Source organism: Haplochromis burtoni, unplaced genomic scaffold (genome assembly GCF_018398535.1).
Source record: "Haplochromis burtoni strain Fernald_Lab_line unplaced genomic scaffold, NCSU_Asbu1 Contig_25, whole genome shotgun sequence".
NCBI lineage: Eukaryota > Metazoa > Chordata > Actinopteri > Cichliformes > Cichlidae > Haplochromis > Haplochromis burtoni.
This window is the reverse complement of record NW_024582386.1, coordinates 2,837,449-2,865,135: the sequence shown is the minus strand read 5'-3', so window position 1 is coordinate 2,865,135 and position 27,687 is coordinate 2,837,449. Positions and strand designations below refer to the sequence as shown.

At 39.5% G+C, this 27,687-nt stretch overlaps 3 protein-coding genes across 3 annotated transcripts in view; 1 reads left to right on the top strand and 2 right to left on the bottom strand.

Annotated features, from left to right (window-relative positions):
- adnp2b (ADNP homeobox 2b) overlaps nt 1-5,761 on the top strand; it is a 22,600-nt gene extending 16,839 nt beyond the window's left edge. Inside the window, exons 3-4 of the mRNA XM_005917432.3 lie at nt 2,168-2,272; nt 2,382-5,761. Of these exons, the coding sequence (XP_005917494.1) occupies nt 2,168-2,272; nt 2,382-5,153 (2,877 nt within the window). The 3' untranslated portion in view covers nt 5,154-5,761. The remainder of the gene's footprint in view (nt 1-2,167; nt 2,273-2,381) is intronic.
- A 632-nt stretch (nt 5,762-6,393) lies between these two features.
- On the bottom strand, nt 6,394-14,341 carry ggcta (gamma-glutamylcyclotransferase a). Its single transcript, XM_042218928.1, has 4 exons — nt 14,108-14,341; nt 8,285-8,430; nt 8,051-8,183; nt 6,394-7,005 (listed from the first exon to the last, which is right to left on the bottom strand). The coding sequence occupies exons 1-4, from the start codon at nt 14,225-14,227 to the stop codon at nt 6,850-6,852; spliced, it is 555 nt and encodes a 184-aa protein (XP_042074862.1). The 5' UTR covers nt 14,228-14,341; the 3' UTR covers nt 6,394-6,849.
- Nucleotides 14,342-20,072: 5,731 nt separating this feature from the next.
- On the bottom strand, nt 20,073-26,541 carry snrpd1 (small nuclear ribonucleoprotein D1 polypeptide). The gene is made up of 4 exons (XM_005917434.3): nt 26,393-26,541; nt 25,758-25,834; nt 22,255-22,446; nt 20,073-20,435 (listed from the first exon to the last, which is right to left on the bottom strand). The coding sequence occupies exons 1-4, from the start codon at nt 26,404-26,406 to the stop codon at nt 20,359-20,361; spliced, it is 360 nt and encodes a 119-aa protein (XP_005917496.1). The 5' UTR covers nt 26,407-26,541; the 3' UTR covers nt 20,073-20,358.
- Between the last annotated feature and the right edge of the window lie 1,146 nt (nt 26,542-27,687).

The following is a 27,687-nucleotide window of genomic DNA, read 5'->3' as shown; positions in this document are numbered from 1 at the left end:
GCACTGTTACATTTTTATAAAGCTTTAATGTACATAAAAACCAGCTTCTTGTTTAAGTGAAAATAAATGGAAGGTTGTCTTTTTGCGCTAGTAATGTTGTGGATCAATTATATCGTTATCGCAAATTTTCAAATATATATCGTGATAAATATTTTTGGCCATATCGCCCTGCTCTACTGTAAAGTGCAAATGGATCCAATCATCATGATCTCACGTTTACATAAGAGTAGCACTCACAGGGAGACTGTATGATGCTTTGTTAAATACTAAACAAGTTGGGCATTTTTCACTGACTTGGCTAGACAGTTAAAAATCAAGATACTGTATTAACTATTAATTGCATCCATTATTGCAGTAACAGTTTACAAAACTAGCTTCAGCTGCTCCCTTGACACAAGGAATCACTTGTAGCTCAGTAGCTCTGCTTGTCTCTGCTCTGACGATGCAATGCACTGCAACTTTATAAAAAAAATAAACAAAACAAAACTGCAAAAGCACAAAAAATAGAACGGGATTAGATAAAACAAAATCTCAAAAAACACAAAAGAAGTGCTTTACTTTGACAGAGCATCTACGGAAGTGAAAAGGTGCAGGTAATGTGTGTTTTAATTGGATGATTCATATAATCATGTTTGCTATTAGCCGTTTACTGGTGGTGCCTGGGCATGACACGGTGAGACCACCTCATGAACATTAACATCCGAAAGCGGCTGGGCATCGCACCAATCACGGAGAAGAGCAAGGAGTGCGACTGCGATGGTATGGGCGCGTGGTCAGAAGTGACAAAAACTTGTTAACAAGAACAGCACTAAGACTCGGTGACCAAGGGGCAAACCAAAAAGGTGATGGATGGACCGAATTAAAGACTATGTGAAGAAGATGGAGGTGGCTTTGCAGAAAAGCGGACCTCGCAGAGCGGGAATAATGCTAGGAGGAAGAAAAATAAGCTATTAGCCGTTTACTGTTAGCTTGCCAAGTCTGCAGCTTTTCCATCTTTATTTATTTTTTGGCTCCACAGAAACACTTCTGTTATGTTTTGTGTTCTTTTGCAGCGTTTTTTCTATTTGCTGGGTTTTTGTTTTTTGTTTTTTTTTAAGTTGCAGTGTGTTTGGCACCTCAGGGCCACCGTATATTTCTGACACAAACTCTGATATAGTTTTTGGTTCCTGGTGTAATTCTATAAATTAGGTTTTAACTATTAAAAAGTAATGACAGCTGCTTTAGGACAGAGAAGCTCTTAAAGAGTTTTTAGGCCTCAGAAACTGCTGCAGCTGGTGGAAGTGGCCTGGCTGGAGGTGTCATGTTTTCAGGTTTCCGTCTGCCCATCGGTCCTATTCTTGTGAACACGATACCTCAGACATGTCTTGAGGGAACTGCCTCTAAAATGACTTGAAAGGATTCGCTTGAACTCGAGAACAAACTTTGTAAAAAAGGTCTTTGAGGATGCAAATGAGCATGATTGGTCTGCTTGTAGATGAGGAAAAAGAGTTTGAGTTTTAACCTTAAAACCAAATCCGTTAATTTTGGTGTTTTTTTAGCAATTTGATGAGTAAAATATTTAAGTAATAAAAGCCTGCTTTAAAAAAATAGTCAGTTGAAAAAATATTTATATGACCGTTTTTGTGGTTTTCCTCTGGAGGGAAGGCCAAAACCCTCTCAGTGAGAGGCCCTGAACCTACATTTCACACTTCAGATGCTCAGTTTGTGACAATGATCTTTATCACCTTAAACCTCGAGTGACTGTAAAGATTGTCTTTGTTGCTGGGAGGAAGATGTGTAGAACATGAGGCTTACAATCTGTCATAGCTGTGTTCTGTCTGCTTTTTTTTTTTTTTTTTTTAATAAATACAGTTAAATTTCTTTAAAGTCTGTATTACTTTGTTTTACATGAGATGCAGGCTGAAGTGAAGGGTTGGTGGTTGGGGACACCATATCTAGGTTATTCTGTTGTTGTCATGGCAACAGGTGGGGTTGGGTGATGTGATGTGGCCTGATAACTGTCAAGAGATGTCTGTGGTGTTGGGTAAGTGAGCAGGGTAATAATGAATTGGCATAAGCGCATTAGACTGAATTAACCTTCGCTAAACACAGCTGTAAATGGAAGTTGATAAGTTGGAGTTTCACACAGTGTTTTTACTTTTATTTAAAATATGTGTGTTCTGTGCAGGAAATAAATGAAAACTCTGAGAAAAACTCGGATGAAGATGATGCTTTTCAGGAAACTGAGTGGATGGATTTTGCGGAAGGATACTACAGCAGAATGCAAAAGAAGGTAAACCTGATATTTAAAAAAAAAAAAAAAAAAAAATTCTCATGCTGTGGATTCTTTAAAAACACTTTTGCCTCCTCTTACGCTTTCATTGTCTCTTCTCCGTCCTCAGTGGCCGTATCGGCCTCGATCTCTGTGCTGCAGCCTGTGCAAGTACTCTTCACAAAACATCTACAACTTCAGGAGCCATGTCTCCCGCTGCCACGGTTACGTCCAGTCCTTCTGTGCGCTGACACCCTGCTCACAGTGCGTCTTCATCGGCCACCCCAAGGTTGTGAAGAAGCACATGCTGTTCTTCCACGCCAAACTCCCTGTGTCAAACACCCAGATACCGCTGCAGAGGGAAACATCTTTACCCACCCATCGTGGAAACGAGAGGTATCAGTGTCGAAGATGTGCGTTTCCCACCTCTTCTATCTTTGCAATGAAGAAGCACATTATTCTGAAGCACATGGAGAGTTTGGCAGAGCAGTACATCGGTTACAGGTTGCACCTTCAGGGGAATTCATCCGTCAAAGTGTATTGCTGCAAGATGTGCAAGGTGAACACTGGAACTCTAGACCAAATGTTGCATCACATGCTCATTGAGCCATCACATTATACAGTAAGCACACAAGTGCAGGTTCTGATTTATGAGAATAAGAACTACATTGTTAAACCGACTCCTAATGGGAATGGTGTGTTTGTGACATTCCCAAGTATTGCTCCCAAACCACAGCAACCTCAAATGCTCAATAGTAAATCTTTGGTCTTGCCAAGTAACGGCCAACCTGCTGGGACTGTAGTGACATTACAGCAAGTACAAGGGACTGCAAACAGTACCACTCTGATCTGTGCCCCTGGAACAAACCAAGCTTTCCTGCCACCTCAGGCCTCAGCGCTAGTGCAGCTAGCTAGTGCTGAGGCTAAAGGTTTGCTTCAGCCCGGTGCCACGATAGCCCTCCGAAGTGCTTTGCCCCAAGGACCGCCTATGGTCCAGCTTCCCACAGTTTCGAATCTTGCTCTAAAACAGGCGCCAGTGACCTTAACTCCCGCTTCAGCGCCTCCTTCAGCTCCTGCTCCTGCACAACAGACCCCACAAGCGCAGCAGATCCTCCTTCAGTCGGGACTGCAGGCGAACGTAGCAGCTGGACCTGGGACTGTACCCAAGCCTGCTGCAGTTACACACAGTTTAGCAACAAACCAAATCGGCCTACAAGGTACTATGTTGACTTCACAGTCTCTGCTGAGTCACCTGATCCCGACTGGCAACAAGGTGAACGGAATGCCCACGTACACTTTTGCTCCCCTGCAAGTAGCAGTGCCAGTCTCTCACAGCACAAGTACTGCCCTCAAGTCAGTTGAACAAATAAATTCCACGCCACAAACTAAGAAATGGATAACCTGTCCCCTCTGCAATGAACTCTTCCCTTCCAATGTCTTTGACATGCACACTGAGGTCGCCCACCAGACAAAATCTTCCTCGTCCAAGTCAGAAAGTGTAGCTGCGCGAGCTGCATTCCTGAAAAAAATGCCTGACAAAACTGTGAAATGTCTAACCTGCAAAATTCTACTATCAGAAAAGAGCGTCTTCCAGCACCTGCTGCATGGCTTGAATTGCTTGTACTGCTCAGCCTTGTTCTTCTCAATCAAACAGCTCATCGAACATGTAAAGCAGCACAATCCTACAAGCAAGGCATACTGTGATTTCCTGAGGCAGAAGTACAGAGTCTACTCAAAGGGTGCTGGAGGGATCCTGTTCCCTTATTTTGACGTTCACACCTCTGCGCCAAGAGAGATCCTTGGTGACGCAGAGGTCAAGCTCGCCTTGGTCACAAGTTCCCTAGATCTGATTTTCTTTAAGTTGCAGCCCAGCAACCACCCGGAAATCTGCTCCGTGCCCGTCAAAGTCAACAGCTCCTACTGTCCCTTTTGTGATGAAAAGTTTCAGCAGGAGTCAGACTACTTGCAGCACCTGAAACAGAAGCATTTTGTAGCACCCACTATCCACGCTATTCTCAAGACGGAGGCTTTCAAGTGCATATACTGCAACGGCGTGTACACAGGAAAGGTCACCCAGCAGGCTGTGATGCTCCACATTCAGCGATGTCGTTGTTCACCCAAGCCACAACAACCACCCACACCTGCTGCAGCACCCCAGCCGCCACCAAAACCAGCTCAGCAGGTCAATCAGGCTTCCGGTCTCTACTTCCTTCAAGTACCACAAGGGCTGACTATGAAACAGACATTGACTCCAGCTCGCGTGACTCCAGCTCGTGTGGCTCCAGCTCGGGTTGCTCCAGCTCGCTTGATTCCTATCGTGCGCCCCACAGAGCCTCCGGAAACCGAAGCAGAGCTGCAGTCGAAGAGGAGACTGGAAGCTGCGTGGCGGGAGGTCCTCGAGGCCAACAAACGAGAGCGAGAACACAGGGCAGCCATGCGCAAGAAGCGAGAGCAGGAGAAGTTGTTGCCTCCGCCAGAGCCCGAAGTTCAGAGCGACACGGCGGTCAAGCTGCTCCTGGAGCCCACCCCAACGGAGCGCCGCTGCAGCGAGGAGCGTAGAGACTTCATATCCAAATACTTCAACGTGAACCCGTACGCGACCAAAGCAGAGACCGAAGAGCTGTGCAAGAGGCTGTCTCTCACCAAGGCGGAGCTGGCGGCGCTCTTCAGCAAGAAACGCAGCAAGTGCATGAAGAGTCTCAAGAGGAACACTGCAGGCATCCTCCTCGGCTTCAACATGGCCGAACTGAGCAAACTCAAGCACAACCTGGTCATCCCGGAGCAGCAGCCTGCCGAATCAGCAGCTGACACGACAGAGGAGATGGAAAGCGGCGAAGACGCACCAGAACCGATGGACGAAAGTGGAAATGAAAAAGTCACAGATGGGGAGCAGATGGAATGAGCTCAGAAGTGCGTGAAAGTGGAACCTGAAAAAGTGCAAAAAAATTAATAAAAATAAAATAATGCATTTAAAAGAAGAAAATAAGCTCATTAATAATGACCACGTTTGTGTTAACAGTCATCTGAGAGGTTGACCATGCATTGTAAATGGATGATGTATAACCTTACATAGAAGCTTACCTGTAACAGAGGGTGGTTTATTAATGTAGCCTTCATTATTAGTGCTTCGTTTGACTTCAGTACATCGTCAGTGGTCCATATTTTTCCACAGAAATGCAAAGCCTTGTGGGAAAGCAGGTCCAAGTGTATTGTCTGATACGTTGCATTTAGCTAGATACGATATCTCTTTCCACAATGGTTTCAACTTAAGTGCTTCTGCCTCTTTTTGCAATCATTATTTTTGTTCATTTGTATTTGGTGCACACCGCAACACAAACAAGCTGATCAAACCAAGTTTTCCCTTTCCATGTTTGTTTGTTTTAACCGGTTCTCACCTTTGCCTTTTGATTTCCGCCACTGGATCTTTTAAGATTACTCACTCCACTTGTCCCTCAACATTTATACAGTTTAAGGAGATTACTATCTTTTTTATTTTCTATTTTTTTTTTTTCTCGCCCAGCTCACCAGCTCATGTGGACCTACTGAGATGGATGCTCATCTCACAGTGTGGAAGTTAATCTTTTAAAGAATGTATAAGTGTTTTGAGTTCTGAACTTGCTGTTGGCCATGTTCCCCGCATGAGCCTTTGTTTTACTTTCAGATTAAATTATAATTTGTGCCATTGTGAAGTCTGCGCATTTCCTCAGATTTGAGGAAATTGTTCGGGAGATTCAGCAGAACCTAGAACGTGTTATTGGGTGTTCCCCGCATCGGTTTTCTGTTTTGTTTTCTATATACTTGTATTTTCTATAAGTCCAAGAGTATAAATATATTGAAATATTGGGAGGCGTTAAAATAAATACACTGTCCAAAGCCACTGTGGTGTAAACAAAATAACATGGTTTCCTTTTACACGAATGGTCCATTTTTATTTTCATTTTGTAATAAAAATGTAATTTTTAATTAAGCTGTGTTAAAGCATCCCAAGGTATGTTTTTATTTTCCTTTTTTCCCCCCTGTGTGTAATTACAAACTGCAGGCCCCTCTTTCTTTTCCTTTTTTCACAGAAGTGAACAAACTGGTTTAAAGTCATAATACAGGCAGTGCATTATGTGTAATAAAAGGCGGACAAGTTTAGAGTCTTAAGGGTGTGTCATCAGTATTTAATATACCCCAGAGGAACACTGTGGTAACAAGTGTCTGCGCTGCATATTTTTAGTCTTTGAAATGAAACACATTTTTCAACACAATCTATTTGCTCAGCGGTGATTAAGACGTGGTTTGTGCTGGGCTCAGCCAAACGTCTCGTTATTAAATTGCATGCATTATTAAGTTCTGTCCACACAGTGGTGCCACTTTCATAACATGAGAGAGTTATTTGTGAAACAAAAAACATTTTTCCCTGTCCTGTTAATTATATCTCAGTCTCAATCTTGTTATATAATGGTAATCATTTATAATCATGTTTGAGGTTAAAAGGTCCATAATCTGCAAAAAAAGAAAACAAAAAAGCGATAACTTCCTCACCACAGTTCCTCCACCAATTAGCTGCTTTATATCTCATTCTGGTGTATTTCTGCTGACTTTCATTTCCAAGTTCAGGAACCTGAATTTGAACTGTTTAATCTCAGGTTCGTGATCATTGGGATTTGGTCCAGGATCGAGGGGCCGCTGTAGTTGTTGGTTTGAACGGCCTCCAGGCTCTTCTTGTACTCTACGGGGAGTCCGTGCTGCTCCGCGCCCAGACACACCACCTTACGTGAGACACAGCGTGATGCATACATGAGCAGATATTATGTTAAATATTACGTTTTGTTTGTTTGTTTTTTTTTAAAAAAAAAAAAGAGATTTGTGTTGCAATGTACAGTAACACTCCCTGGCCACTTTATTAGGTACACATGTTCAGCTGCTAGTTAGTGCAATCTCTAATCGCCCACCAATCTCATGGAACCAACTCTGTGCTTTTACAGATGTAGACATGGTTGAAGATCAGAACAGGAAATATAAGTGATTTAAGTGACTCTGAACGTGTCGTGTTGGTGACGGATGGTCTGCTGATCTGCGATTTTCCCACACAAGCATCTCTAGAGTTTACAGAGCATATTCTGCAAAAGAAGAAATTGAGACTCTCTGTGTGAAAATATCTTGTAGAGGTCAGAGGAGAATGAGGAAAATTAAACTTAATGAGTTGAACAACAGAAGGCTGGGAAAACTGTGGCTTGGTCTGATCAGTCTGGAGTTCTGCTGCAGTGTTCAGATGGTAGGAAAAATTAATGTAAACAATATGAAAGCATGGATCCATCCAGCCTTGTTTCAACAGTTCACGCTGGTACTAAGGGAGTAGGGGCTATTTTCTTTGCACACTTTGGCCTCTACTGAGCATTGTGTAATGCTACAGCCTACCTGAGTATTGCTGCCTGAGTATGTCGCCTTTATAACCACACTGCAGCCATCTTCTGATGGCAGCTTCCAGTAGGATAAGACGCCACGTCACAAAGCTCAAATCATGTCCACTCAAATGACATCCACAGTCACCAGATCTCAGTCCAGTAATGCACCTTTTGGATGTGCAGCTGACAAATGTGCAGCAACTGTGTGATGCTGTCCTGTCAATATAGAGTAAAATCTCTGATGAATGTTTCCAGCACCTTGTTGAATCTGTGCTATGAATAATTAAAGCAGCTCTGAAGAAAAAAAGGATGGTCCAACCTGGCGCTAGTAAGGTGTACCTAATAAAGTGGTGAGTGAGTGTATCTTATTGCATTGCATACTCTAAGAATCAGGGTGTTTTCCTTGCACCTGTTTGTATTGTGGCGAGGGAGGACAGGCGTGGAAGTTGTTCATCTGATACGTCCTGCAGAGCACAGTCCCGTTATCAGTCTCCACTGAGACCTCCAGTGGAGAGTATACACCAGCCTTCACTGCTTCCTGGCTAAAGAAGAACAAAAATTTAAAAAACAAAACAGTTGGTTAAAAGTACACAAATTAACTCAGAAATGGACCAATAGCTGCGTGTTCATGTGTGGCTCTCACTCATCAAGGCTTGAGAGGTGTTCGTTGTTCAAAGTCCAGATGACCCCCCACACTTCTGCGCCTGGATACGACTCAATGGTTGCCACGCCACCGTGCCAAGCATTGTCTATGTGTTCTTTCCACAGGCCAAAGTTCAGTTTGTAGTCCTATACACACACAGAACAATGCCCAGTCATTATGTGGAGATTTGCTACTTCTAATGCTCTTCATCTGAGTGGGAAACACTTTTCTTACCTTTAACATTATCTGCAGCTGGATACAAAGTAACAGCATTTCAACCAAGTCTCTTTGTTTTACTGTTATAATGTAAGAAGGGTGTTGTTTGTGATTTCAGCAGTGCCCCCCCCCCCCCTCTCCCGTGAGCTTGTTTTGCTGTTATACCAGAGTCAAACTGCAGTACACCCGAGTCCTGTTATTACAGCTGGCACATCAGAGGAGGAGGTAGAGCAGCAACCTTTATTTGGCCAATCTAAGATGCTAATGCAGGAGGGGGCTGACTCAGTTGTTTTCCATATCCTTCATTCCTTCAAGACTTTTGAGAAATAATAAATTGTCATTTAAACTGCTCGTTGACAAAGGAGGGTTGAAAATAACTAGTAAATATCTCCCTCTTGGTACAAACGTGGTTAATGTTTAAATTTGTTTTTGCTAGCTAATGATCTGACACAAACAGGGGAGGTGCAACTCTCAGATGAACTCAGCTTCATCGGCCACCAGTCAAATCAATTATATAAACCACATTTAAAATTTTGGTATGATTTACGATAACTGTACTGTTTAATTTTCCATATAAACAAAAAGGAAGAAGGACTGCTACTGTTTACAGCTAAAGTATATAGTTTTTGATTTTATTATGAGCTCATCAATTTCCTATAGTTTTGAATTTTCTAATTAATTTGAATTTTTATTCAGTTTAGTTTTTTTTTTAAATTAGTTTCAGTGTCAGTTTTAGTCCTCCAGCATATGAAGGGCATGTGCTGGAGAAACAGAATAAAAACAGAACTTTTTCAAAGCAGTTGGCTCACAGTCTTGTTGACATCCGAAGTCTCATCGGGCAACGTGTGAATATAGATTTTTACCAAACTACTCAAACTAGGGATATTTTCCTCTATGCTTTCTGTATTATTACTTATTATTATTTAGTTATTATTCCAAAGTTAAGCTTCAGTTTATTAATTTTTTCTACTTTTTATTATTGCTGAGCCAAAAAGTGATTTCCAATGTTTCTTTGTCTTTATTACATGTAATATTTTTGCTTATGTTGATAAATGCCCTTATGACTCAGCATTATTGTACCTACTCTGCGTCCTACATTATAATCAATCTAGTTCTTTTTTATACACACATATACTACAATTATTGCAATTTCCGATTCCCTTGTGTCCATATCTCTTTAAAAAATAATATAAAAAAGACAGATTAAATTGATAAATTAAGGCTATATTAACCTCACACTGGAAAAACACCTGATTGTACTTTCTACCTAATACTGACTTGATATCATTCGTGAAACATTTTGGACAGGTTATAGACGCACAAATCACTTTTTGGACGACACCTCTGGCTAAAATACACTGCGGTAAAGTGAGCCGTCATTTGTGAGCCGCGGTCAAGCCAGCCGCCTCCTATCCGCCGCATAAATTTCCTTGCGCTTTTACACCAGTCTTTACGGTAGCGCCTTTTCGCTTTATATCCTGATTGAAAGCCTAGACTCGCGCGCACATGCACGTGCGTGAACAGTCACACGCACGCGCGCACACAAATTACAATGGAACAGCCCAATACAGCCATCGTGACAGTCTGGTTGCATATTCAAAAATTCATTAAAAATCATTCTTAAAAGTTGATGCCAAGCTTTCAACACAATCCTCTTCTCGGACACCTACTTTACCTCTGGGCCATTTTTTTACCCAGATTTACTGTAATATTACTCAGAAATCACAGTAAACTCATATTCAGTGCAATACAGTCAATGCACTACAATTATGTTTATTTCAAAAATTCATTAAAAGTCATCCTGAATAGTTGAGGTCCAACTTTCAACACATCCCTCCTCTGGGACACCTACTGTACCTGTGTGCCAAGTTTCATCCAGATTTACTGTAGAATTCCTCAGAAATTAATGGAAACATTTATTCAATGCAATACAGTCAATACAATAGAATTATGTCAATTTTCAAAAATTCATTAAAAATCATCCTGAGTAGTTGAGTGTCCAACTTTCAACAGATTCCTTCTCTGGGACACCTACTGTACCTGTGTGCCAAGTTTCATCCAGATTTACTGTAGAATTCCTCAGAAATTAAAGGGTACTTTATTCAATGCAGTACGGCCAATACACTACAATTATGTCAATTTTCAAAAATTCATTAAAAATCATCCTGAGTAGTTGAGTCCAACTTTCAACACATCCCTCCTCCGGGAAACCTGCTGTACGTCTGGGCCAAGTTTCAGCCAGATTTACTGTAATATTCTTCAGAAATTGCAGGGAACTTATGTTCAGTGCAAGAAAGGCTGAAAGACGACCACCACTGAACAAGACACACAAGCTGAAACGTCAAGACTGGGCCAAGAAATATCTCAAGACTGTTTTTCTAAGGTTTTATGGACTGATGAAATGAGAGTGAGTCTTGATGGGCCAGATGGATGGGCCCGTGGCTGGATTGGTAAAGGGCAGAGAGCTCCAGTCCGACTCAGACGCCAGCAAGGTGGAGGTGGAGTACTGGTTTGGGCTGGTATCATCAAAGATGAGCTTGTGGGGCCTTTTCGGGTTGAGGATGGAGTCAAGCTCAACTCCCAGTCCTACTGCCAGTTTCTGGAAGACACCTTCTTCAAGCAGTGGTACAGGAAGAAGTCTGCATCCTTCAAGAAAAACATGATTTTCATGCAGGACAATGCTCCATCACACGCGTCCAAGTACTCCACAGCGTGGCTGGCAAGAAAGGGTATAAAAGAAGAAAAACTAATGACATGGCCCCTTGTTCACCTGATCTGAACCCCATTGAGAACCTGTGGTCCATCATCAAATGTGAGATTTACAAGGAGGGAAAACAGTACACCTCTCTGAACAGTGTCTGGGAGGCTGTGGTTGCTGCTGCACGCAATGTTGATGGTGAACAGATCAAAACACTGACAGAATCCATGGATGGCAGGCTTTTGAGTGTCCTTGCAAAGAAAGGTGGCTATATTGGTCGCTGATTTGTTTTTGTTTTGTTTTTGAATGTCAGAAATGTATATTTGTGAATGTGGAGATGTTATATTGGTTTCACTGGTAAAAATAAATAATTGAAATGGGTATATATTTGTTTTTTGTTAAGTTGCCTAATAATTATGCACAGTAATAGTCACCTGCACACACAGATATCCCCCTAAAATAGCTAAAACTAAAAACAAACTAAAAACTACTTCCAAAAACATTCAGCTTTGATATTAATGAGTTTTTTGGGTTCATTGAGAACATGGTTGTTGTTCAATAATAAACATTATTCCTCAAAAATACAACTTGCCTAATAATTGCTCCTGTAGCGACTTACCGTCCATGATACACATGTGCTGACTATTGCAAATAACATGACGAAATCTGGTAGAGTATACATTGAAAGAGGAGAACCACACAGTGGTTGGCTTTTAGATTTGTTTGACTGATTCTTATACAGCACTTTTTTACTCACCCATATTACTCAAAGTGCTCTATACAACATGTCACATTCACCCAATCAGGCCAAATGTGGCATGCCATCACATAAACAGTGCCATCTTACCATGCCAGAAGTCAGCCAGCAGTGCCGGCTTGACACCAGATCCAGGCAAGACCCGTCTGCTATGTGGGATGACTTGTTCTTTTGGCATTTTAGTTGTGGATTATGTTTGGAGCTGTGTCTCTTGCCCTTTCAGTATTGTTTTCTTGTGCTTCTAAGTGTCCCTTTGTTTCTTTTTAGGTTATGTAGTATGGGTTAGAGATATTTTGTATGTTGTTTTTGTTTAATAAATCCGCCTTTTGGATTATTCCCTGATGTGCCTGAGTTCTGTTATTTAGTGTCACTTTGAAAGGACACACATCCAGCATTGACATATAATTGTTCTTTCAATTTTTGATAAAGATTACAGTGAATTGAGATGTAACTTGGCCCAGAGGTACGGTAGGACGCCCAGAGTAAGAAAGTGTTGAAAGTTGGACCTCAACTATTATGGATGATTTTTAATGAATTTTTGAAAATTACCATAATTGTAGTGTATTGGCTGTATTAATTGCATATAAATGTTTCCTTTAATTTCTGAGGAATTCTACAGTAAATCTGGATGAAACTGGCACACAGGTACAGTAGGTGTCCCAGAGAGGAATCTGTTGAAAGTTGGACATCAACTACTCAGGATGATTTTTCATGAATTTTTGAAAATTGACATAATTTAGTGTATTGGCTGACTAGATTGGATAAATGTCCTTTAATTTCTGAGGAATTCTACAGTAAATCTGGATGAAACTTGGCACACAGGTACAGTAGGTGTCCCAGAGGGGGGATGTGTTGAAAGTTGACATCAACTACTCAGGATGATTTTTAATGAATTTTTGAAAATTGACACAATTGTAGTGTATTGGCTGTATTAGATTGAATAAATGTTTCCATTAATTTCTGAGGAATTCTACAGTAAATCTGGATGAAACTTGGCACACAGGTACAGTAGGTGTCCCAGAGGGGGATGTGTTGAAAGTTGGACATCAACTACTCAGGATGATTTTTAATGAATTTTTGAAAATTGACATAATTATATTGTATTGGCTGACTTGCATTGGATACAAGTACCCTTTAATTTCTGAGGAATTCTACAGTAAATCTGGTGAAACTCTGGCACACAGGTACAGTAGGTGTCCCAGAGGGATTGTTGAAAGTTGGACATCAACTACTCAGGATGATTTTTAATGAATTTTTGAAAATTGACATAATTCTATTGTATCTGACTGTATTGAATTGAATAAATGTTTCCTATTAATTTCTGAGGAATTCTACAGTAAATCTGGATGAAACTTGGCACACAGGTACAGTAGGTGTCCCAGAGGAGGGATGTGTTGAAAGTTGGACATCAACTACTCAGGATGATTTTTATGAATTTTCTGAAAATTGTCCACAATTGTAGTGTATTGGCTGTATTGATTGAATAAATGTTCCATTAATTTTTGAGGAATTTACAGTAAATCTGGATGAAACTTGGCACACAGGTACAGTAGGTGTCCCAGAGGGGAATGTGTTGAAAGTTGGACACTCAACTACTCAGGATGATTTTTAATGAATTTCTGAATTTCCATAATTGTATTGACTGTATCTGGGCTGTTCATTGTAATTTGGTGCGCGCACTGCTCGCGGTATAGGCTTTCAATCGGCACATAAAGCGAAAAGGCGCTACCGTAAAGACTGGTGTAAAAGCGCAAGGAAATTTATGCGGCGGATAGGAGGCGGCTGGCTTGACCGCGGCTCACAAATGACGGCTCACTTTACCGCGGTTAAAATACCCGAGGTCCAGCTGCGTTCACGTTGCCAGGGAACGAAGGTGATGTCAAAATCACTACACTGAACGTGGAGGTGTTCGTATTAACCACGAGAACAGTTAAGACAGAGATTAATACGTTAACAATTTAACACACCGCACAACCAAGCTAAAAATATGTTTATATTTAATGCAACCAAGCAAGCCGCTTCATGGTCCCCGAATCTCTCATAATATCTAAATGTCACAAACTCGATAGCACATCATTGCCAATAGGTGGTTTACAGAAGCAATAATAAAGACTAAATACAATAATAATAAAGCTGTTTTTATTGTACACACCTTCAGGCGACCGGTCTTATAAAATGTCGCCGACGGGTTAGCCAGCTGTAGTCTTTCTTTCAATAAGTTGCTTCCGAAGGCGAAATACAGGAAGAAACCAGCGGCTCCCGACATCTCCATCTTACTTCGTGTGGTTCGAGACCAAACGGGCACGAGGAACCTCTATGCTTCTTGCAACCAATGTTGGTGTGCAGGAGGTGTTGGTTGCACCTGCTTGCCCGGTGGACTCGCGCAGAGCGCGCAGAATACGTAATTACGTAATATATATTTTAAATTTAATCTCATTCCAAGTTTAACAATCTCATACATAAACTCTATATGCTTATGTTATATTATGAATGCATTATTATATATTATTTATATTTTAGAGTCGTTTTATTACTTCCGGTTCAAGTAACCCCTCTCAGACACACAAACAACCACGCCACTATATTTAATGTTAATTAATTGCATTAATTATTTTATTAATAGGACATCGCCATGTTTGTGTAACCTCTTACGTACAATTAGGTGTCTGGAAAACCGGTTTATCCTGAAATGGGTCAAAGGTCAACTATTATCAAATTTATTTATTTATTTTCACAGAAATGTACAACAATTATGGCAATCTCTACAAAGATTCTATTTTCCCAACATGAAATAGTATCAGAACAGGCTGAATTCCAACATATAGAAGATAGATAATGAACAGGAAGTACAAACAACAACAAATAAATAAATAAAAACAAACAAACAAACAAACAAACAAAAAAAAAAAAAGACGTTATACCTTAGGGGTTTTCTAGCAGATCTAGTTCAATAATCATATGATTCAGAACCAGAGCTTGTTTTTTGTCCATAAATTTAACAGATGAGAGGAAGAGGCAGAGTTCTTTGTGAAAAGTAAAAAAGGACGGCTTTGTTTTCAGAAAACGACATTTGTGAATGAAGAATTTGCCCATAATAATTATTACATTTAGAACATTTTCAAGCTTCTTTTCTTTTCTTAGAGAACCAAAGATAATATCATTTTTAGAAAATTCAAGTAAGTTTGGAATCTTTGGAAAGAGCCAGTAGTGCACATCGTTCCACAGGGCTTTACAGAATATACAATTATAAAATAAATGTTCTGTTGATTCAATATCCCCATCACAAAAAGAGCAAGAATTATTATCAATAGCAAAGCGACGTCTGAGAAATTCTTTGGAAGGGTAAATACCAGAAAGGATTTTGTAGTGGACCTCCTTAGCTTTGGGAGGAATGGGAAGTTTTAGGTAATTTTTTCTGATCTCTTTCTTTTGATCACAGAGAACAGATGTGAGATGGAATTTGGATTGGATCTATAAGGGAAAAAACATTAGTAAATAATTCCCTAATTTGGGAGTTTTTTAGACTGTTAGCTGTAATGTTATGCCCATTTACCAAGAGTTCAGGGAGGTCAGGGGATCTATAGTCAGGGTTTTGAAAAAGATTATATGCTGTACATAGAATGTTTTGAGGGATAGCCTTAGTAATTTTTTGAAATTCTTTGTTATTTATTTGCAGATTATAATTGGCTCAACTATTATCAAATCCAGACAGAAACACCTGGTTTAAGGAGTGTCAAGAGCATCTGGCTGCAGCCACTGTGGAGCTCCACAGTAACCTGGATACAACATACGAACAGATGAAGTATACAAAACAACAGAACATGAACACAAAAGCCAGGGTAAAAGAAAAAGGTAACAATTATAAGAATACACGCAAAAATTCACATACATATATTGTTTGAGAGCCTTTTTGTTGGTGGAGTCTGATATTGATTGTATGTACATTTCCACATCCTTAAAATAATGACAGAAATATGGTGTTTTGTTAGTAAACTTACATTTATGGATAAAAAATTTAGCTAAAAGTATTAACAAATTTATCATAAAAAACATTTTCATACTTCTTGGGGAACTTAAAAAACAGAATAAAACATTTTCCCATCGTAAAGAAAACTCCCTTAAAATATGGACAATAACAAACCTGCTAAATTCCTTCCAGAATCTCTGTGTAAAAGAACAGTACCAAAAAAGATGTGTCACAGTTTCTGGATGATCCCCACAGAAAGTACAATTAGTATTTATGTCCCTTTTAAATTTTACCATGTAGTGACTGGCTGGATAACATTTATGTAGAATTTTAAATGAGACTTCTTTCACCTTATTTACAATCAAATATTTATGGGGGACCATCCAGACTGTCTTCCACTTGATATCTGGAACAAATCGGTTCCAATAAGATATTATATATGGGAGAGAGACGATATCTTCTTGGAATAAACTACGTATTCTCTTATTGCTGTTACCAAGTTCCTGTGAAAAGCAGATTTTTCCTATTGGTGACTCAGCTGGATCAGGGAGAGTGACTGAGGTAGAGATCGAGCTGTCAGTGTTTTTATATAACATTAAAGTCCCTGAGGGTATGGCACCAAGCACCATTGAGAATTCCTGAACACTGATTGGAAAATTATATAGTGCAATAAAGTCGTTCGTATGTAAGTAGTTGTCCCTCTTTACTAACCAGCTGAGCCACCAATAGGATCCCATTTTGGATCCAAGTTTCCAGGAAAAGTGATTTATTTTTATATAAAATATCTCTGTTGTTCCAGATAAGGTATTTGTGAGGTGAGAAGTTGTGTTTATAAATGAGGGTCCACGCTAAGAGGACCTGCTTATGGAAGGATGAAAGCTTTACAGGGAGTTTCTCAACATTGTAATTACAATTTAAAATAAAATTAAAGCCACCAAAACGAGAGAAAATATAATATGGTATAAAGTTCCAGATAGAGGTAGGGTTTTTAAGAAAATGTTTAGCCCAATTAATTTTGAAAGTGTTATTTAAAGTAGAAAAGTCTAAGACGTTAAGCCCACCTGATTCGTACTTATTCATCACAACAGTTTTTCTAATATAATGCGTACGGTTTTTCCATATAAAATTAAAGAGCATACGGTCAATATCTTTACTAATTTTCTTATCCAGATGTAAGGAGAGTAATATTAGTTGCAAGAATTTGTGTGCAAAGTAAAAATAAATATGGTGAAATAGGACATCCTTGGCGAATAGCACGTTTCAGCTTGAAGCTATTGTCAGGTACCAGATCAGAGTAATCAAGTAAATCCAAAACCAGTCTAATGTTATTAGAAATGTGTCTGTTTCTCATAAAGCCTGATTGTGTCTCATCGATAATTGTGTCCAAAGACCTCTTTAATTCTGTTAGCAAGTATTAAAGCCATAACCTTATAGTCATTATTAAGCAGGGAGATGGGTCTCCAATTATCAATAAAGAGTAAGTCTTTGTTTGGTTTTGGAATAAGTGTTATGAGACCTTGAGTAAGAGAAGGAGGGAGGATGTTATTCTCTATACTTTCTGTAAAAACCTGCAGTAAAAACGGAGCCAGGAGATTAGAAAATGATTTATAAAACTCTGCAGTCAAACCATCTGTGCCGGGAGATTTATTGGCCTTAAGTGCAGAAATGGAATTACAAACTTCCTCCACAGTCAGAGGGCTGTCACAATAACTTCTATCTTCCACAACAATAGATTTTAGGTTTTTAATATTATTGAAAAATCCTGTTGAGACAGCCTCATTATATTTTGAGTCGTATAGTTTAGTATAGAATTCGGCACAGAAATGTGAAATTTCTCTAGGATTGTCAGAGACAATGCCATTAATATTTAGTTGATGAATAGAGTTTGTTTTGGATCTGTATTTTTCAAGTCTGAAAAAGTAAGCAGAATTTTGTTCGCCCTCCTCCAGCCACCTCTTCCTGGATCTTATGAAAGCACCCTCAGCCTTGCGTCGATATAAATCGTCCAATTTATTTTGAAGTTCTAGTAAACTTAATTTATCTTCCTCTGAGATTTCTTCTGGTAATAAGAGGCAATTCTGCTTATTACTTCTTGTTCTTCAGCTTTCCTTAATTTAGCAATTTGACTCCCGTATCTTCTCAAGAATTTGCATGCTTCAAATTTAAAAAGTTCCCAATTGGTACAAAAGGACTTCTCTCTGTTAGCTTTGTTCCAATAATAAACAATTAATTTATTAATCTGCATGTTAACCATTTTATCTTTTAGTAAAGAATTATTTAACTTCCAATAAGAGAATTTATGAGGTATATTATCCAGTGTAAACATTTGGACGTTAATGTGAATTGCTCTATGATCAGTGAGGGGGGTGGCAAGTACATTAACGGTAATATTATCTTTATCAATACAGTCAGAAACAAGCCAAAAGTCAATACGTGATTGCCTGGATCCTGTCTTATTGCTCCAAGTAAAGAGTCTATCATCTGGAAATTTTTCTCTCCAAATATCCACAAGATTAAATTTTCCCATAAAATTTTTTAAGTTTGCACTGTATGAAGACTGCTGCCCTGGAGGCCACCTATCAACTGTATTGTCTAAAGCGATGTTAAAGTCTCCACCAATTAAGAGGACTGAATTTGGGTATTTGGAGAGCCAGAAATTAATTCTTTCTTCTAAGGAGTCAAGTAATTTATCATTTTCAGTTTTATTATTGTAACCATATATATTTACTGCAATGAAAGTACTGTTATTGTGTCTGATTATTGAGCAGAGGTAGTGTCCTAAGGTGTCACAGTCAGAGTGTAACACATCCCCAGAAAGAGAATTTTTAAGCGTGGCAACTCCAGCAGAACGTTCAGAGCCATGGGACAGACTTCATTACCCCATTGTGATTTCCAAAAATTTGTATCAGCAGGTGTGGAATGACTCTCTTGGAAAAAGCAAAAATCTGTTTTAAATTGTTTGGCAAACAAAAACAAAGCTTTGCGTTTACAGGTTTGTCCTAAACCCCTGGTATTAAGAGAAACAAGTGAAAAAGACAAAGTTATTAGAAAAAAGAAAGAGAAAAAGTAAGTTCTAAACCTCTACAGCTAAGAATATATCTATAGAATAAGGGGACCGGGTGCTGCACAATTTAGGTAGTAGAACAGTAAAAACCCTGAGTGACTAAGCTTATAAAAATACAGTATTTAACTATCTGCTATGGTTTAAATATAGCTTTTTTGGCTGCAGCCAGGTGCTCTTGGAAATATGCTTCCCTTAAATTTTATGCTTTTCCGGTGGAACCGACCCTAGCGCCCAACAGCAGTATTGCACCTTCAGGTACTTTGGAATTTGGTTTCAGTTTTTTATTTCTAAAACTAAATAAAATTCACTTCCATTTTATTCATAATTGCGGACACCAACCCAAAATGTTTGCTGATATTACTTAATGTTAAGAGCTTAGCCTCCATATGTGTACCTAAATGTATTTTTACTTTCATTATTATTACCACCTACACACACAATGAACTGTACCCGCATACACACAATAACATGGACTGAACCACCACTCACAACCACTAGCACTTTATATAGCCTCTGTAGAAATTATCCACATATCTCACTTATCTTAACTGCACTACTGTATAAATAATCTTTCTGTACAACACGATAATTTTTAAATCTACAACTTTATAACCTGCACAGTTCACACTTCTGTATATCTCATATTTCTGTATAGTTTTTCATATTTATATCCTGTTCATAGCCTGTACATACTTATAGTTATAGCATATTCATAACATACATCATACCGTGTAAATTATAACATACCATAATAGACCCATTTCTGTAATATACTCACATATCTAGTTATTGCTAATATATATTGTAATATATCTATATCATGGCTAAAGCACTTCTGGATGGATGCAAACTGCATTTTGTTGCCTTGTACCTGTGACATGTGCAATGACAATAAAGTCGAATTCTATTCTATTCTAGTATTGGCAGCTGAAGATCCTTTTTTATTTAACATAAATTAGACAAAGTGTAAGACTGTGTGCTATTTTATAATAACATTCTTCAGATTTTGACCCCTCTCACAACATAACCTGTTGCGTTTTGAGCGCTTCAAATTAATTTTCTGTTAAAATCATGATCATTAACAAATTTCGGTACAAAGAAACTTTATTCAACCTTGTAAATAAAGAACAAAAGTTTAACCTGAACCCCTGTCACACAGGTATTGTAATAATGCACTGGAGTCAAGTTTATCCTCTTAATGAGGAACATTTTTAATGTACAAAATAATGAAAAACACACTGAAATTCACAAACTGTTTCCTTTGAGCAAATTGTGGGGGGGGGAAAAAAAAAAAAAAAAAAAAAAAAAAAAAAAAAAAAAAAAATTCCTGTACAAACAGTGGATGGTGAGATGCAGCTTTAAGGCCTTTGGATCATCTCCTTGGTCCACCCCGTCCTCTTCCTCTTCCTCTGCCACGTCCTCGTCCTCTGCCTCGCCCCCGTCCAGCCACTGAGAGGAGAGCAACAGATTTGTCACAAACATTCACCTACATGTGTTGAGTTGCTATGTTACTATAAACATAAGGCAGGCTGTTCTATGCGCAGTTTAAAAATCGAATCTGTGCTACCCTATTCAATTTAAATCTGAGCATTTATCCTGATTTACTTCTGGTTTTAGTAATGTTTAATATATTTAAAAGAAAGTGTAAACACATTGCTTTGAACAGGAGTAACATTTCTTTGAGCAGCAGCATCATTTCAGGGTCTCACATTGCGACTAAACACTGTAGCATGGCTCTAAAGTACAGTACGAGGAGTAAATATGAAGAACAAAACCAGGAGAACCAGTTTTCTGTCACATGTTTAAAGATGCACATGTATGTTGTTTAGTAGGGGTGGGGGAAAAAATCGATACTGTGTAGCATCGTGATATTTTGTTTGCTAATAATGTATCGATACAGGGACAGCAGAAATCGATATTTTGTTACAAAAAAAGTTTTTGTGGACTCTGACTTCAGAGCATGTTGATCCTTTTTCTGAGCAAGAATAATATCATATCAATAATATCATATCGTGAGTTAAATATTGTGATAATATCATACCGTGGGATGTATGGTGATTCCCACCTCTATTGTTTAGTGTGGTAAATGGAAGATATTAGAGACTGAATAAAGGCCACATGTCTGTGGTGAGTATAAACTCAGCCATACTGACCGGTGTTTGGTGTTTAACCCCCAATAAATCAATCATCCTTATATCTCCAATCTAATTTTATAAGTTTATCAGTATCAACTTTGTGTCTGGTCATCTCATGCTGTGAAGACAAACTCACACAAACCCTGCTGAAACGCACACCAGCGATAACTCAGCACGAATCAATTTCCATTTCTTAAGGTGACCGTATAACAGCCTGTATCTCTGACATTTTCTGGGCTTCATGCTCCCGTAACTACAGCAGGACAGAGTGTACAACAGGCCCGAGTACATACAGCCCTATTAAAGATCACTTAGATACCACAATTTAAAACTGCATCAACTCTGAAAAACTTCCTATATACAAATTTAAAAAACACAGGCCCTGAAAATATAATTTTAATACTGCAGAAGTGAACAAATGTGATCACTGAAACAACCCTGAGCACCCAAGTGATTTCTAAGTGGGCTGTTTAACCACATGTTGATGTGGAAGAGACCAGGCAGAGGGACTAAAAAAATCTGATAGTACAATTTGCACTAAACAGATTTTAAAAAGACGCAGAAAGAGCTGCGAGCAATTAAAAACCTGCTGGAAACAGGTTGTGGGTGAGTGAGAGCTTTAGACGTGACAGAGGACATCAGTGGAAATGCTTCTGAGGCATTTTATGTTATTGTTACGATAGACGCACCAGTCATTGCTCGCACCAACTGTGACGTCAGCGCAGCACTGTTTTCATTTATGCTCACACTTTAGATGCGCATGAATAGCTACAATGTGTTCCTGTATGCTTACACAACTCAGGGGAAAAAAACAAAAACAAACAAAACGCACCACAGCTTCAGCAGCGGTATGGAAGAACTGTAAACATCAAACACAGCGATCGTGCATAAGGCCGCTACGCTCCCACACCCACAGCCCTCGTTTGCTTTTCTGCACAAAGCTTCCAGATTTAACTTTTCCAAAGGACATGAAAAGCTGCCGTACGGATACTGGTTCACGTGCCGTGTGACCCTTTGTCCACATTCATGTAAAAAGTGTTGGGAAGTGACATTTATAAACCAGCCTGTGGGTACAAAAAACAAGCCTTTAAAGACAACAAAAAGAGCCAGGTGCACAGCAAACACTTCCTCACCTGCTTCTCGCTTCTTGGACTTGATCTTTGGCTCGATGTCGACCAACAAGGTGTCCAACGGGAGGCTGTCCGGCAGGATAAAATAGCGGATGTTGTTGCCACGGATACTCAGCGACTCCAGCTGAGTGGGTTCCCGGTTTTTCAGGGTCATTTTCACCGCCTTCAGGTGGGTGTTCATGCTCACGTCGACACCTACGGAAAGGAAAGGAAAGAAAAATCTGAAAACTGAATACAGTAGATGGAAGTAAGACTGAGTGAGTCCAAATGAGTGTAGAAACATCTGTTCCCGACTGTTCTGACTTCCATCCTCCACCTGTGTGCTCCAGTGTGGACAACTACAACTAAACTCTACTATATGAACATCCTTTATTATTTTACCTGCAATGTAACTGCTGCCTTATGTTTTTGGCTCAGTTGGTCTGACAAGCAGATAAAGAAAAAAATGCAGTTTTAAGTCTTTCAGCTCAGATGCCCACTTTCTGTGTTCTGCACTGCATTTTTTTGTCAGCCGTTCTCACGTCCCTCATCATTGTACATCATACAAGCACTTGTCTAAAGTCTGTCTTTTATCCAGTGGCTGTGAAGGTAGAAGCGAAGACTGTCATCACTGACACGTAGAGCTGGGCGATAGAACGATAACGATATGTATCGCGATATAACTTTTACTCGATAGAGAAATTAAGCTATCGCGATAGACCTCGCCGCTCTTGTCCTCAAAAAAAAAAAAGGTCAGCCAATCCAAATTAAGTAGCGCAGAGCCGAACCAATCACAGCCGCAGCGTCACGTCGCGTGACTTGTTACGTACAGCACAAGTGCCAAGCCGCACGTGTGTTTGTTTGGGAAGCAGCCAGCGGGTAATGGAGGAAATGAGTGTGCCGACTAGAAAAATCAACCGAGCGTGACCGAAGAGAAAACAGATGATGGTTCCAACGCCGGAGAGATTGTCAAACGGAAGAGCCATAGAAGTTCCGTAGTGTGAAGGTATTTCGGCTATTTCAAGTCTGACAAAAAACAGAGTAGCGTGCACTGTAAATTGTGCCGAAAGCAAGTCTGGAAATACAATAAACTGGTGCATGCGTCACACTGTGCGCCACGTTATTGTTTCGGTGAAATGAATTTCTACAATACTGTTACTGTTAATTCTACTCTCTGCAGTGTTTAAATGCTTACATATACACACAGTTACTGTCCCTCCACACATACGACTCGGTTCTGCTTCTATGCCCCAGCTTTGTTTACTTTTTCCCACCGAGGCTTCTAGACTTCTGATTGGCCAACATTTCTGCACGGTTAGGAATCTAGCGCCACCTGCTGCTTTGGCATGTTCATAGCAGCGTTTTCCTTCATTTCTGCCTTTATGTGTGGACGGGATTATTTTTTAAAACGAAAACGGAAAATCTCCGTTTTCAAAAATACCCGTGTACGTGTGGACGTAGCCTCAGTCTCTGACTGGAAGCGCTAATTCGTCATTCGGCTTTTGTCAGACTAAAGTAACTGTTAAAACTGTTTGAAAAGCTAAGCTATACAACAAGGAGAGATTGAGAATTTCCTTTTAGTTCTCAGTTTATTTGATATTGACAAAAGTTAGTCAGTTTTGTCTGTTCTTCTGTAAAACAAACTAAGATTTATTTTTAGAATTAATATTTTGTTTCTAAGTGGAATTGACAATTTAGTCTGTTTCGTTTGTTCTATTTTGAAACTTAAACGCTTTAGCGGCTGCCTTTTGTGTAGTTTGCAATATTTGCCTTTATTTATCTGAAAAAGTCTCATGTTCCTTAAGTACATCTACCCTGTTGAACTTATTATGGGAAATAAATATTTAAATAAAAACAAGCTGCTGATTATTTCACATTTTACTTGTGAGCAACGGCACATTTAAATCTTACAAATATAGTTATTTGGCTTATATCGTGATAGATATCGTTATCGCCTGAAATGAAAAAAACATATCGTGATATAAAAAAATCTCATATCGCCCAGCTCTACTGACACGGTTTAGACTAATGCTGAAATTATGGTTCAGACGTGGTGTGTTGGTTTTCCATGGACAGCTCATATACCTGCAGAGTGTCTTGTCAGATGGGGGACGTGTCAAAGAAGGGTGTCTGTGATCATCAGCACATGTGGGCCACATGTGCTGATGATCAACCAGCCGACCGTGGAGAAGGGCGAAGTTATGACATAAACACCTGAAGTGTCAAAACTGTGGAAAGTATAATCTCACACCCTACCATCCCAGCACACACTGAGCTTCCCAGAGCACGCCTTCTTCCAACTATTAGATACGTTTACAGAATCAACTGACTGCCTTTGCAAAATTGTATTTATATCATTCACACAAACCCTCCTTACAATCAGCACTATTATCAACACATTGTTTTGCTGACTCCTATTCCACCACTAGATGTCACTGAAACAAAGCTTTGAATGAATGAACCCACTTTCAAGTGGGTCAGTACTGGTTCTCTGCTTCATTTGCACATCACTACTTTGTTGTGTTTCTCCCATTCCTGGTGAACGCCGCTGTTACTTCCTTCCCTGTTCGAACCCACACAGCATCAGCTATGTTGACCACTGTGCAGTTTGGATTATGGAGGGCTGCACTGGAGCACATTTAATAGACATGTCACACAGTACACTGAGTAACCAAAAGCTAACCGTTTTATCTGATTGAGAGTTCTGCGGGAAATCTTTCTAGGTCCTACAACATTTATGCTGTGTGTGGTGCAGTATGTGTTAATTACAGTGCAGTCATGTCCCAACGTTTCATACGCAGTGCCAGCTGATAGAAACAAATAAAATATCTTCGGTTACATCTCTTTACTGAGGTTAGATTTTTTCTTTTTTTTTTTTTAAACTGTGTTTTTCCACTTCCTCCTTTGACCATTCCCCCTCTTCCATTTTGATAATTTCTACAATCTCCCTCCAGGAATTCACTGACATTTGTAAATCCTTATACTGATGCTATGATTATTCTTTTATTAAGAAATTAAAAAACAGCAGTGAAAAAGTACAATGCACAGGAGGACTTGATAGTGTTTTCTCACTGAAGTATCACTGGGACATTAAAGGCAATACACAAGCATATGAAGACTATGGAACAAACTTCACTTTTTATGATGCTCACTGTATTTACCAACAGAGGGAGCTGGGAAAGTTGCATTCAGCTAAAACCAGTTTATTGATCTTTAAAATTATTAATTGCAAACCTGGGACCTGCATACTTCGTTTATATTTATATTTAAGTGAGCTATATATAAACATTTCCCAGCATTTCCACAGGACTCTAGCTTTAGGAAGAATTGGGTGCTGGCTTGAAAATGAGCCTTACTGGCCACCGTTACATTAAAATTCTGAGCATTACTTTGAAACGCCTGAACTACAGCATTCTTAGCGGAATGAATTGGCTTAGAGTGGCAGCACAACTAATGAAAGCGGTAAGGAGGTGAGCCCAACACCTGTTTAATACCTGTTTAATAAATCACCTCCAGCTGAGTCTTACCTGTGATGGTGCCGTGGACCTGAGTGCCGTTCTTCAGCTCGATGGTAACAGTCTCATGGCTGAGCTTCATCAAAAACCTGTGGGCATCGTGGAAGAAGATGAACATCTATGTTTGAGTTCAGCCTGGAAATGAACCAAAAACTAGCCTCAAGCTAGCTACTAGCTGCATAGCTTTCACCTGCAAAACAAAACCACCCCTGGAGTGAGACGACCTTATGAAAACCCGCTGAAACCCTCCAGAGTTAACCGCCATAACTAAAATAAATACTGGACTAGCCTTATGCTCCTGCTACTACACATTTAGGCTAAGTTTATTTCGTTCGCTGAGTAGCAGCTTAACCGAGGCCGGACCTACGAGTCTGCTAACGTCCACGAACCAAAGTACGTTTAAAAATCGTCGATGCATGCAGCTAATTCCAACTACCGAGCATGAGTTAACACTACAGGTGTAGTTTAACTGTGAGTGCGGTCATTCTAACTCCGGACAGCCTCCATTCATTCGGCCCGACACTTCCCGCTCATATCTTATCCTACTCTTCTCCGCTTTCCATCTAAACCCATCCAGCCGCAACGCCTTCACTTCATCATCCCACGTTCACTCGTTCGTTAAATGGGGCATTCCAGACTCCGCTTACCTGACTAGTTTCATGATGGTGATGGACTGTAGAGACAAATCCTCCACCAAAGAGAAAAATTGCAGCGATCGGGTGAAAACACACACAGGCCGCTGTGGTAACAATTACGTTTGACTCGCGCACTTACGACGTCATTAAAGGAGCGACGGCGATGAAGAAGAAGACACGCTGCACGACAACACTGCCGCCTACTGGTGGAAGAATAAACAGCGTTTTGAACTTATGCTCCGAATCTAACAAATATTTGGATTTATTGAACTTTAAAGAAAATATTTAATAGAAGGAATGCATATATACATTTTATTATAATATATGTTGTCAAAGTGTCAACATTAGTAAACTATAACGACAGTAAAAACTTACTGTGTGTAAACTAAATAACAAATAATCAGAAAACGCTACAATATAGTGCAAACGTCTTGAGATATCCGTTATACTTTGCTAGGAAAATGGATCTTCTTGACAGACATCCTTCCAGTGAAAAAGATTTCTGATAAGACTGACCAGTAGGTGTATGAACTGAAGAGCCAGATGCATTCCTGAGCTGTAAATAAAAACTGAAAGACCTTCAGAAAGCCTCAAGAACAGAGATCAAGAAGTTTGGCTGCTTAAAAGCAAAATATAAAGACAGCAAGGGGTGACTCAAGTCTTTTCCACAGTGCTGTGTCTTGCTTAAGTCTTTGGCAGTTTGGTCGTACTTAGTGAGGCTGAGATGCCGCATTGGATTTGTGCTGTAATAGCTGCATATCTAAAAATATTCCTCCTGACAGATTACAGAAATAAATCGTGAAACTAATCAAACTGAACATTTTACACAATGAAAACAAATTAAAATAAGGAAAGCCTTCCCAAACCCCAAATCAATTTAAAAAAAAAGTAATAAAAACAAAAATCTAACACTTCTGTTCTCCTGACGTGCAGCTGTGTTAAGTTTTTTAAATAAATGCAGTCTAAACCTAAAGATAATGGGTTTACTTATCATTTCCATGTACATGCTAAGAGCTGTTGCGGACTTGACAGCAACATGAAGTGAAAAGACGTCAGTCTACCATGTACATTACGATAAATAGGAGACTAATCAGGGAACATGTTCCCTTTTCTTGCTGATGGAAGCTCAGAAATCAAAGCACTAAAACAAAAAAATAAAAATGTCACTGCAGTGCACTTTCAGTTCTTTTTATTGAGAGTAAACTTTGCACTGACACTTTCATTTTTAGTTTTGGCCACACATCAAACCCTTTCTTTTGACCAGCTGGGAATGTATCAAGTATAATCTGTGAGAGTGCAATTTCAAT

Coding starts and splice junctions, on each gene's coding strand:
- ggcta (XM_042218928.1), bottom strand. CDS start 14,227: ATGGAGATGTCGGGAGCCGCTGGTTTCTTCCTGTATTTCGCCTTCGGA. Junction 8,431..14,107: donor ATAAGACCGGTCGCCTGAAG/GTGTGTACAATA, acceptor GTGTGTGTATAG/GACTACAAACTGAACTTTGG. Junction 7,006..8,050: donor CCTCGCCACAATACAAACAG/GTGCAAGGAAAA, acceptor GTCTCACGTAAG/GTGGTGTGTCTGGGCGCGGA.
- snrpd1 (XM_005917434.3), bottom strand. Junction 22,447..25,757: donor GGTCCACGGCACCATCACAG/GTAAGACTCAGC, acceptor TCCTTTCCGTAG/GTGTCGACGTGAGCATGAAC. Junction 20,436..22,254: donor GTCCAAGAAGCGAGAAGCAG/GTGAGGAAGTGT, acceptor CTCTCCTCTCAG/TGGCTGGACGGGGGCGAGGC.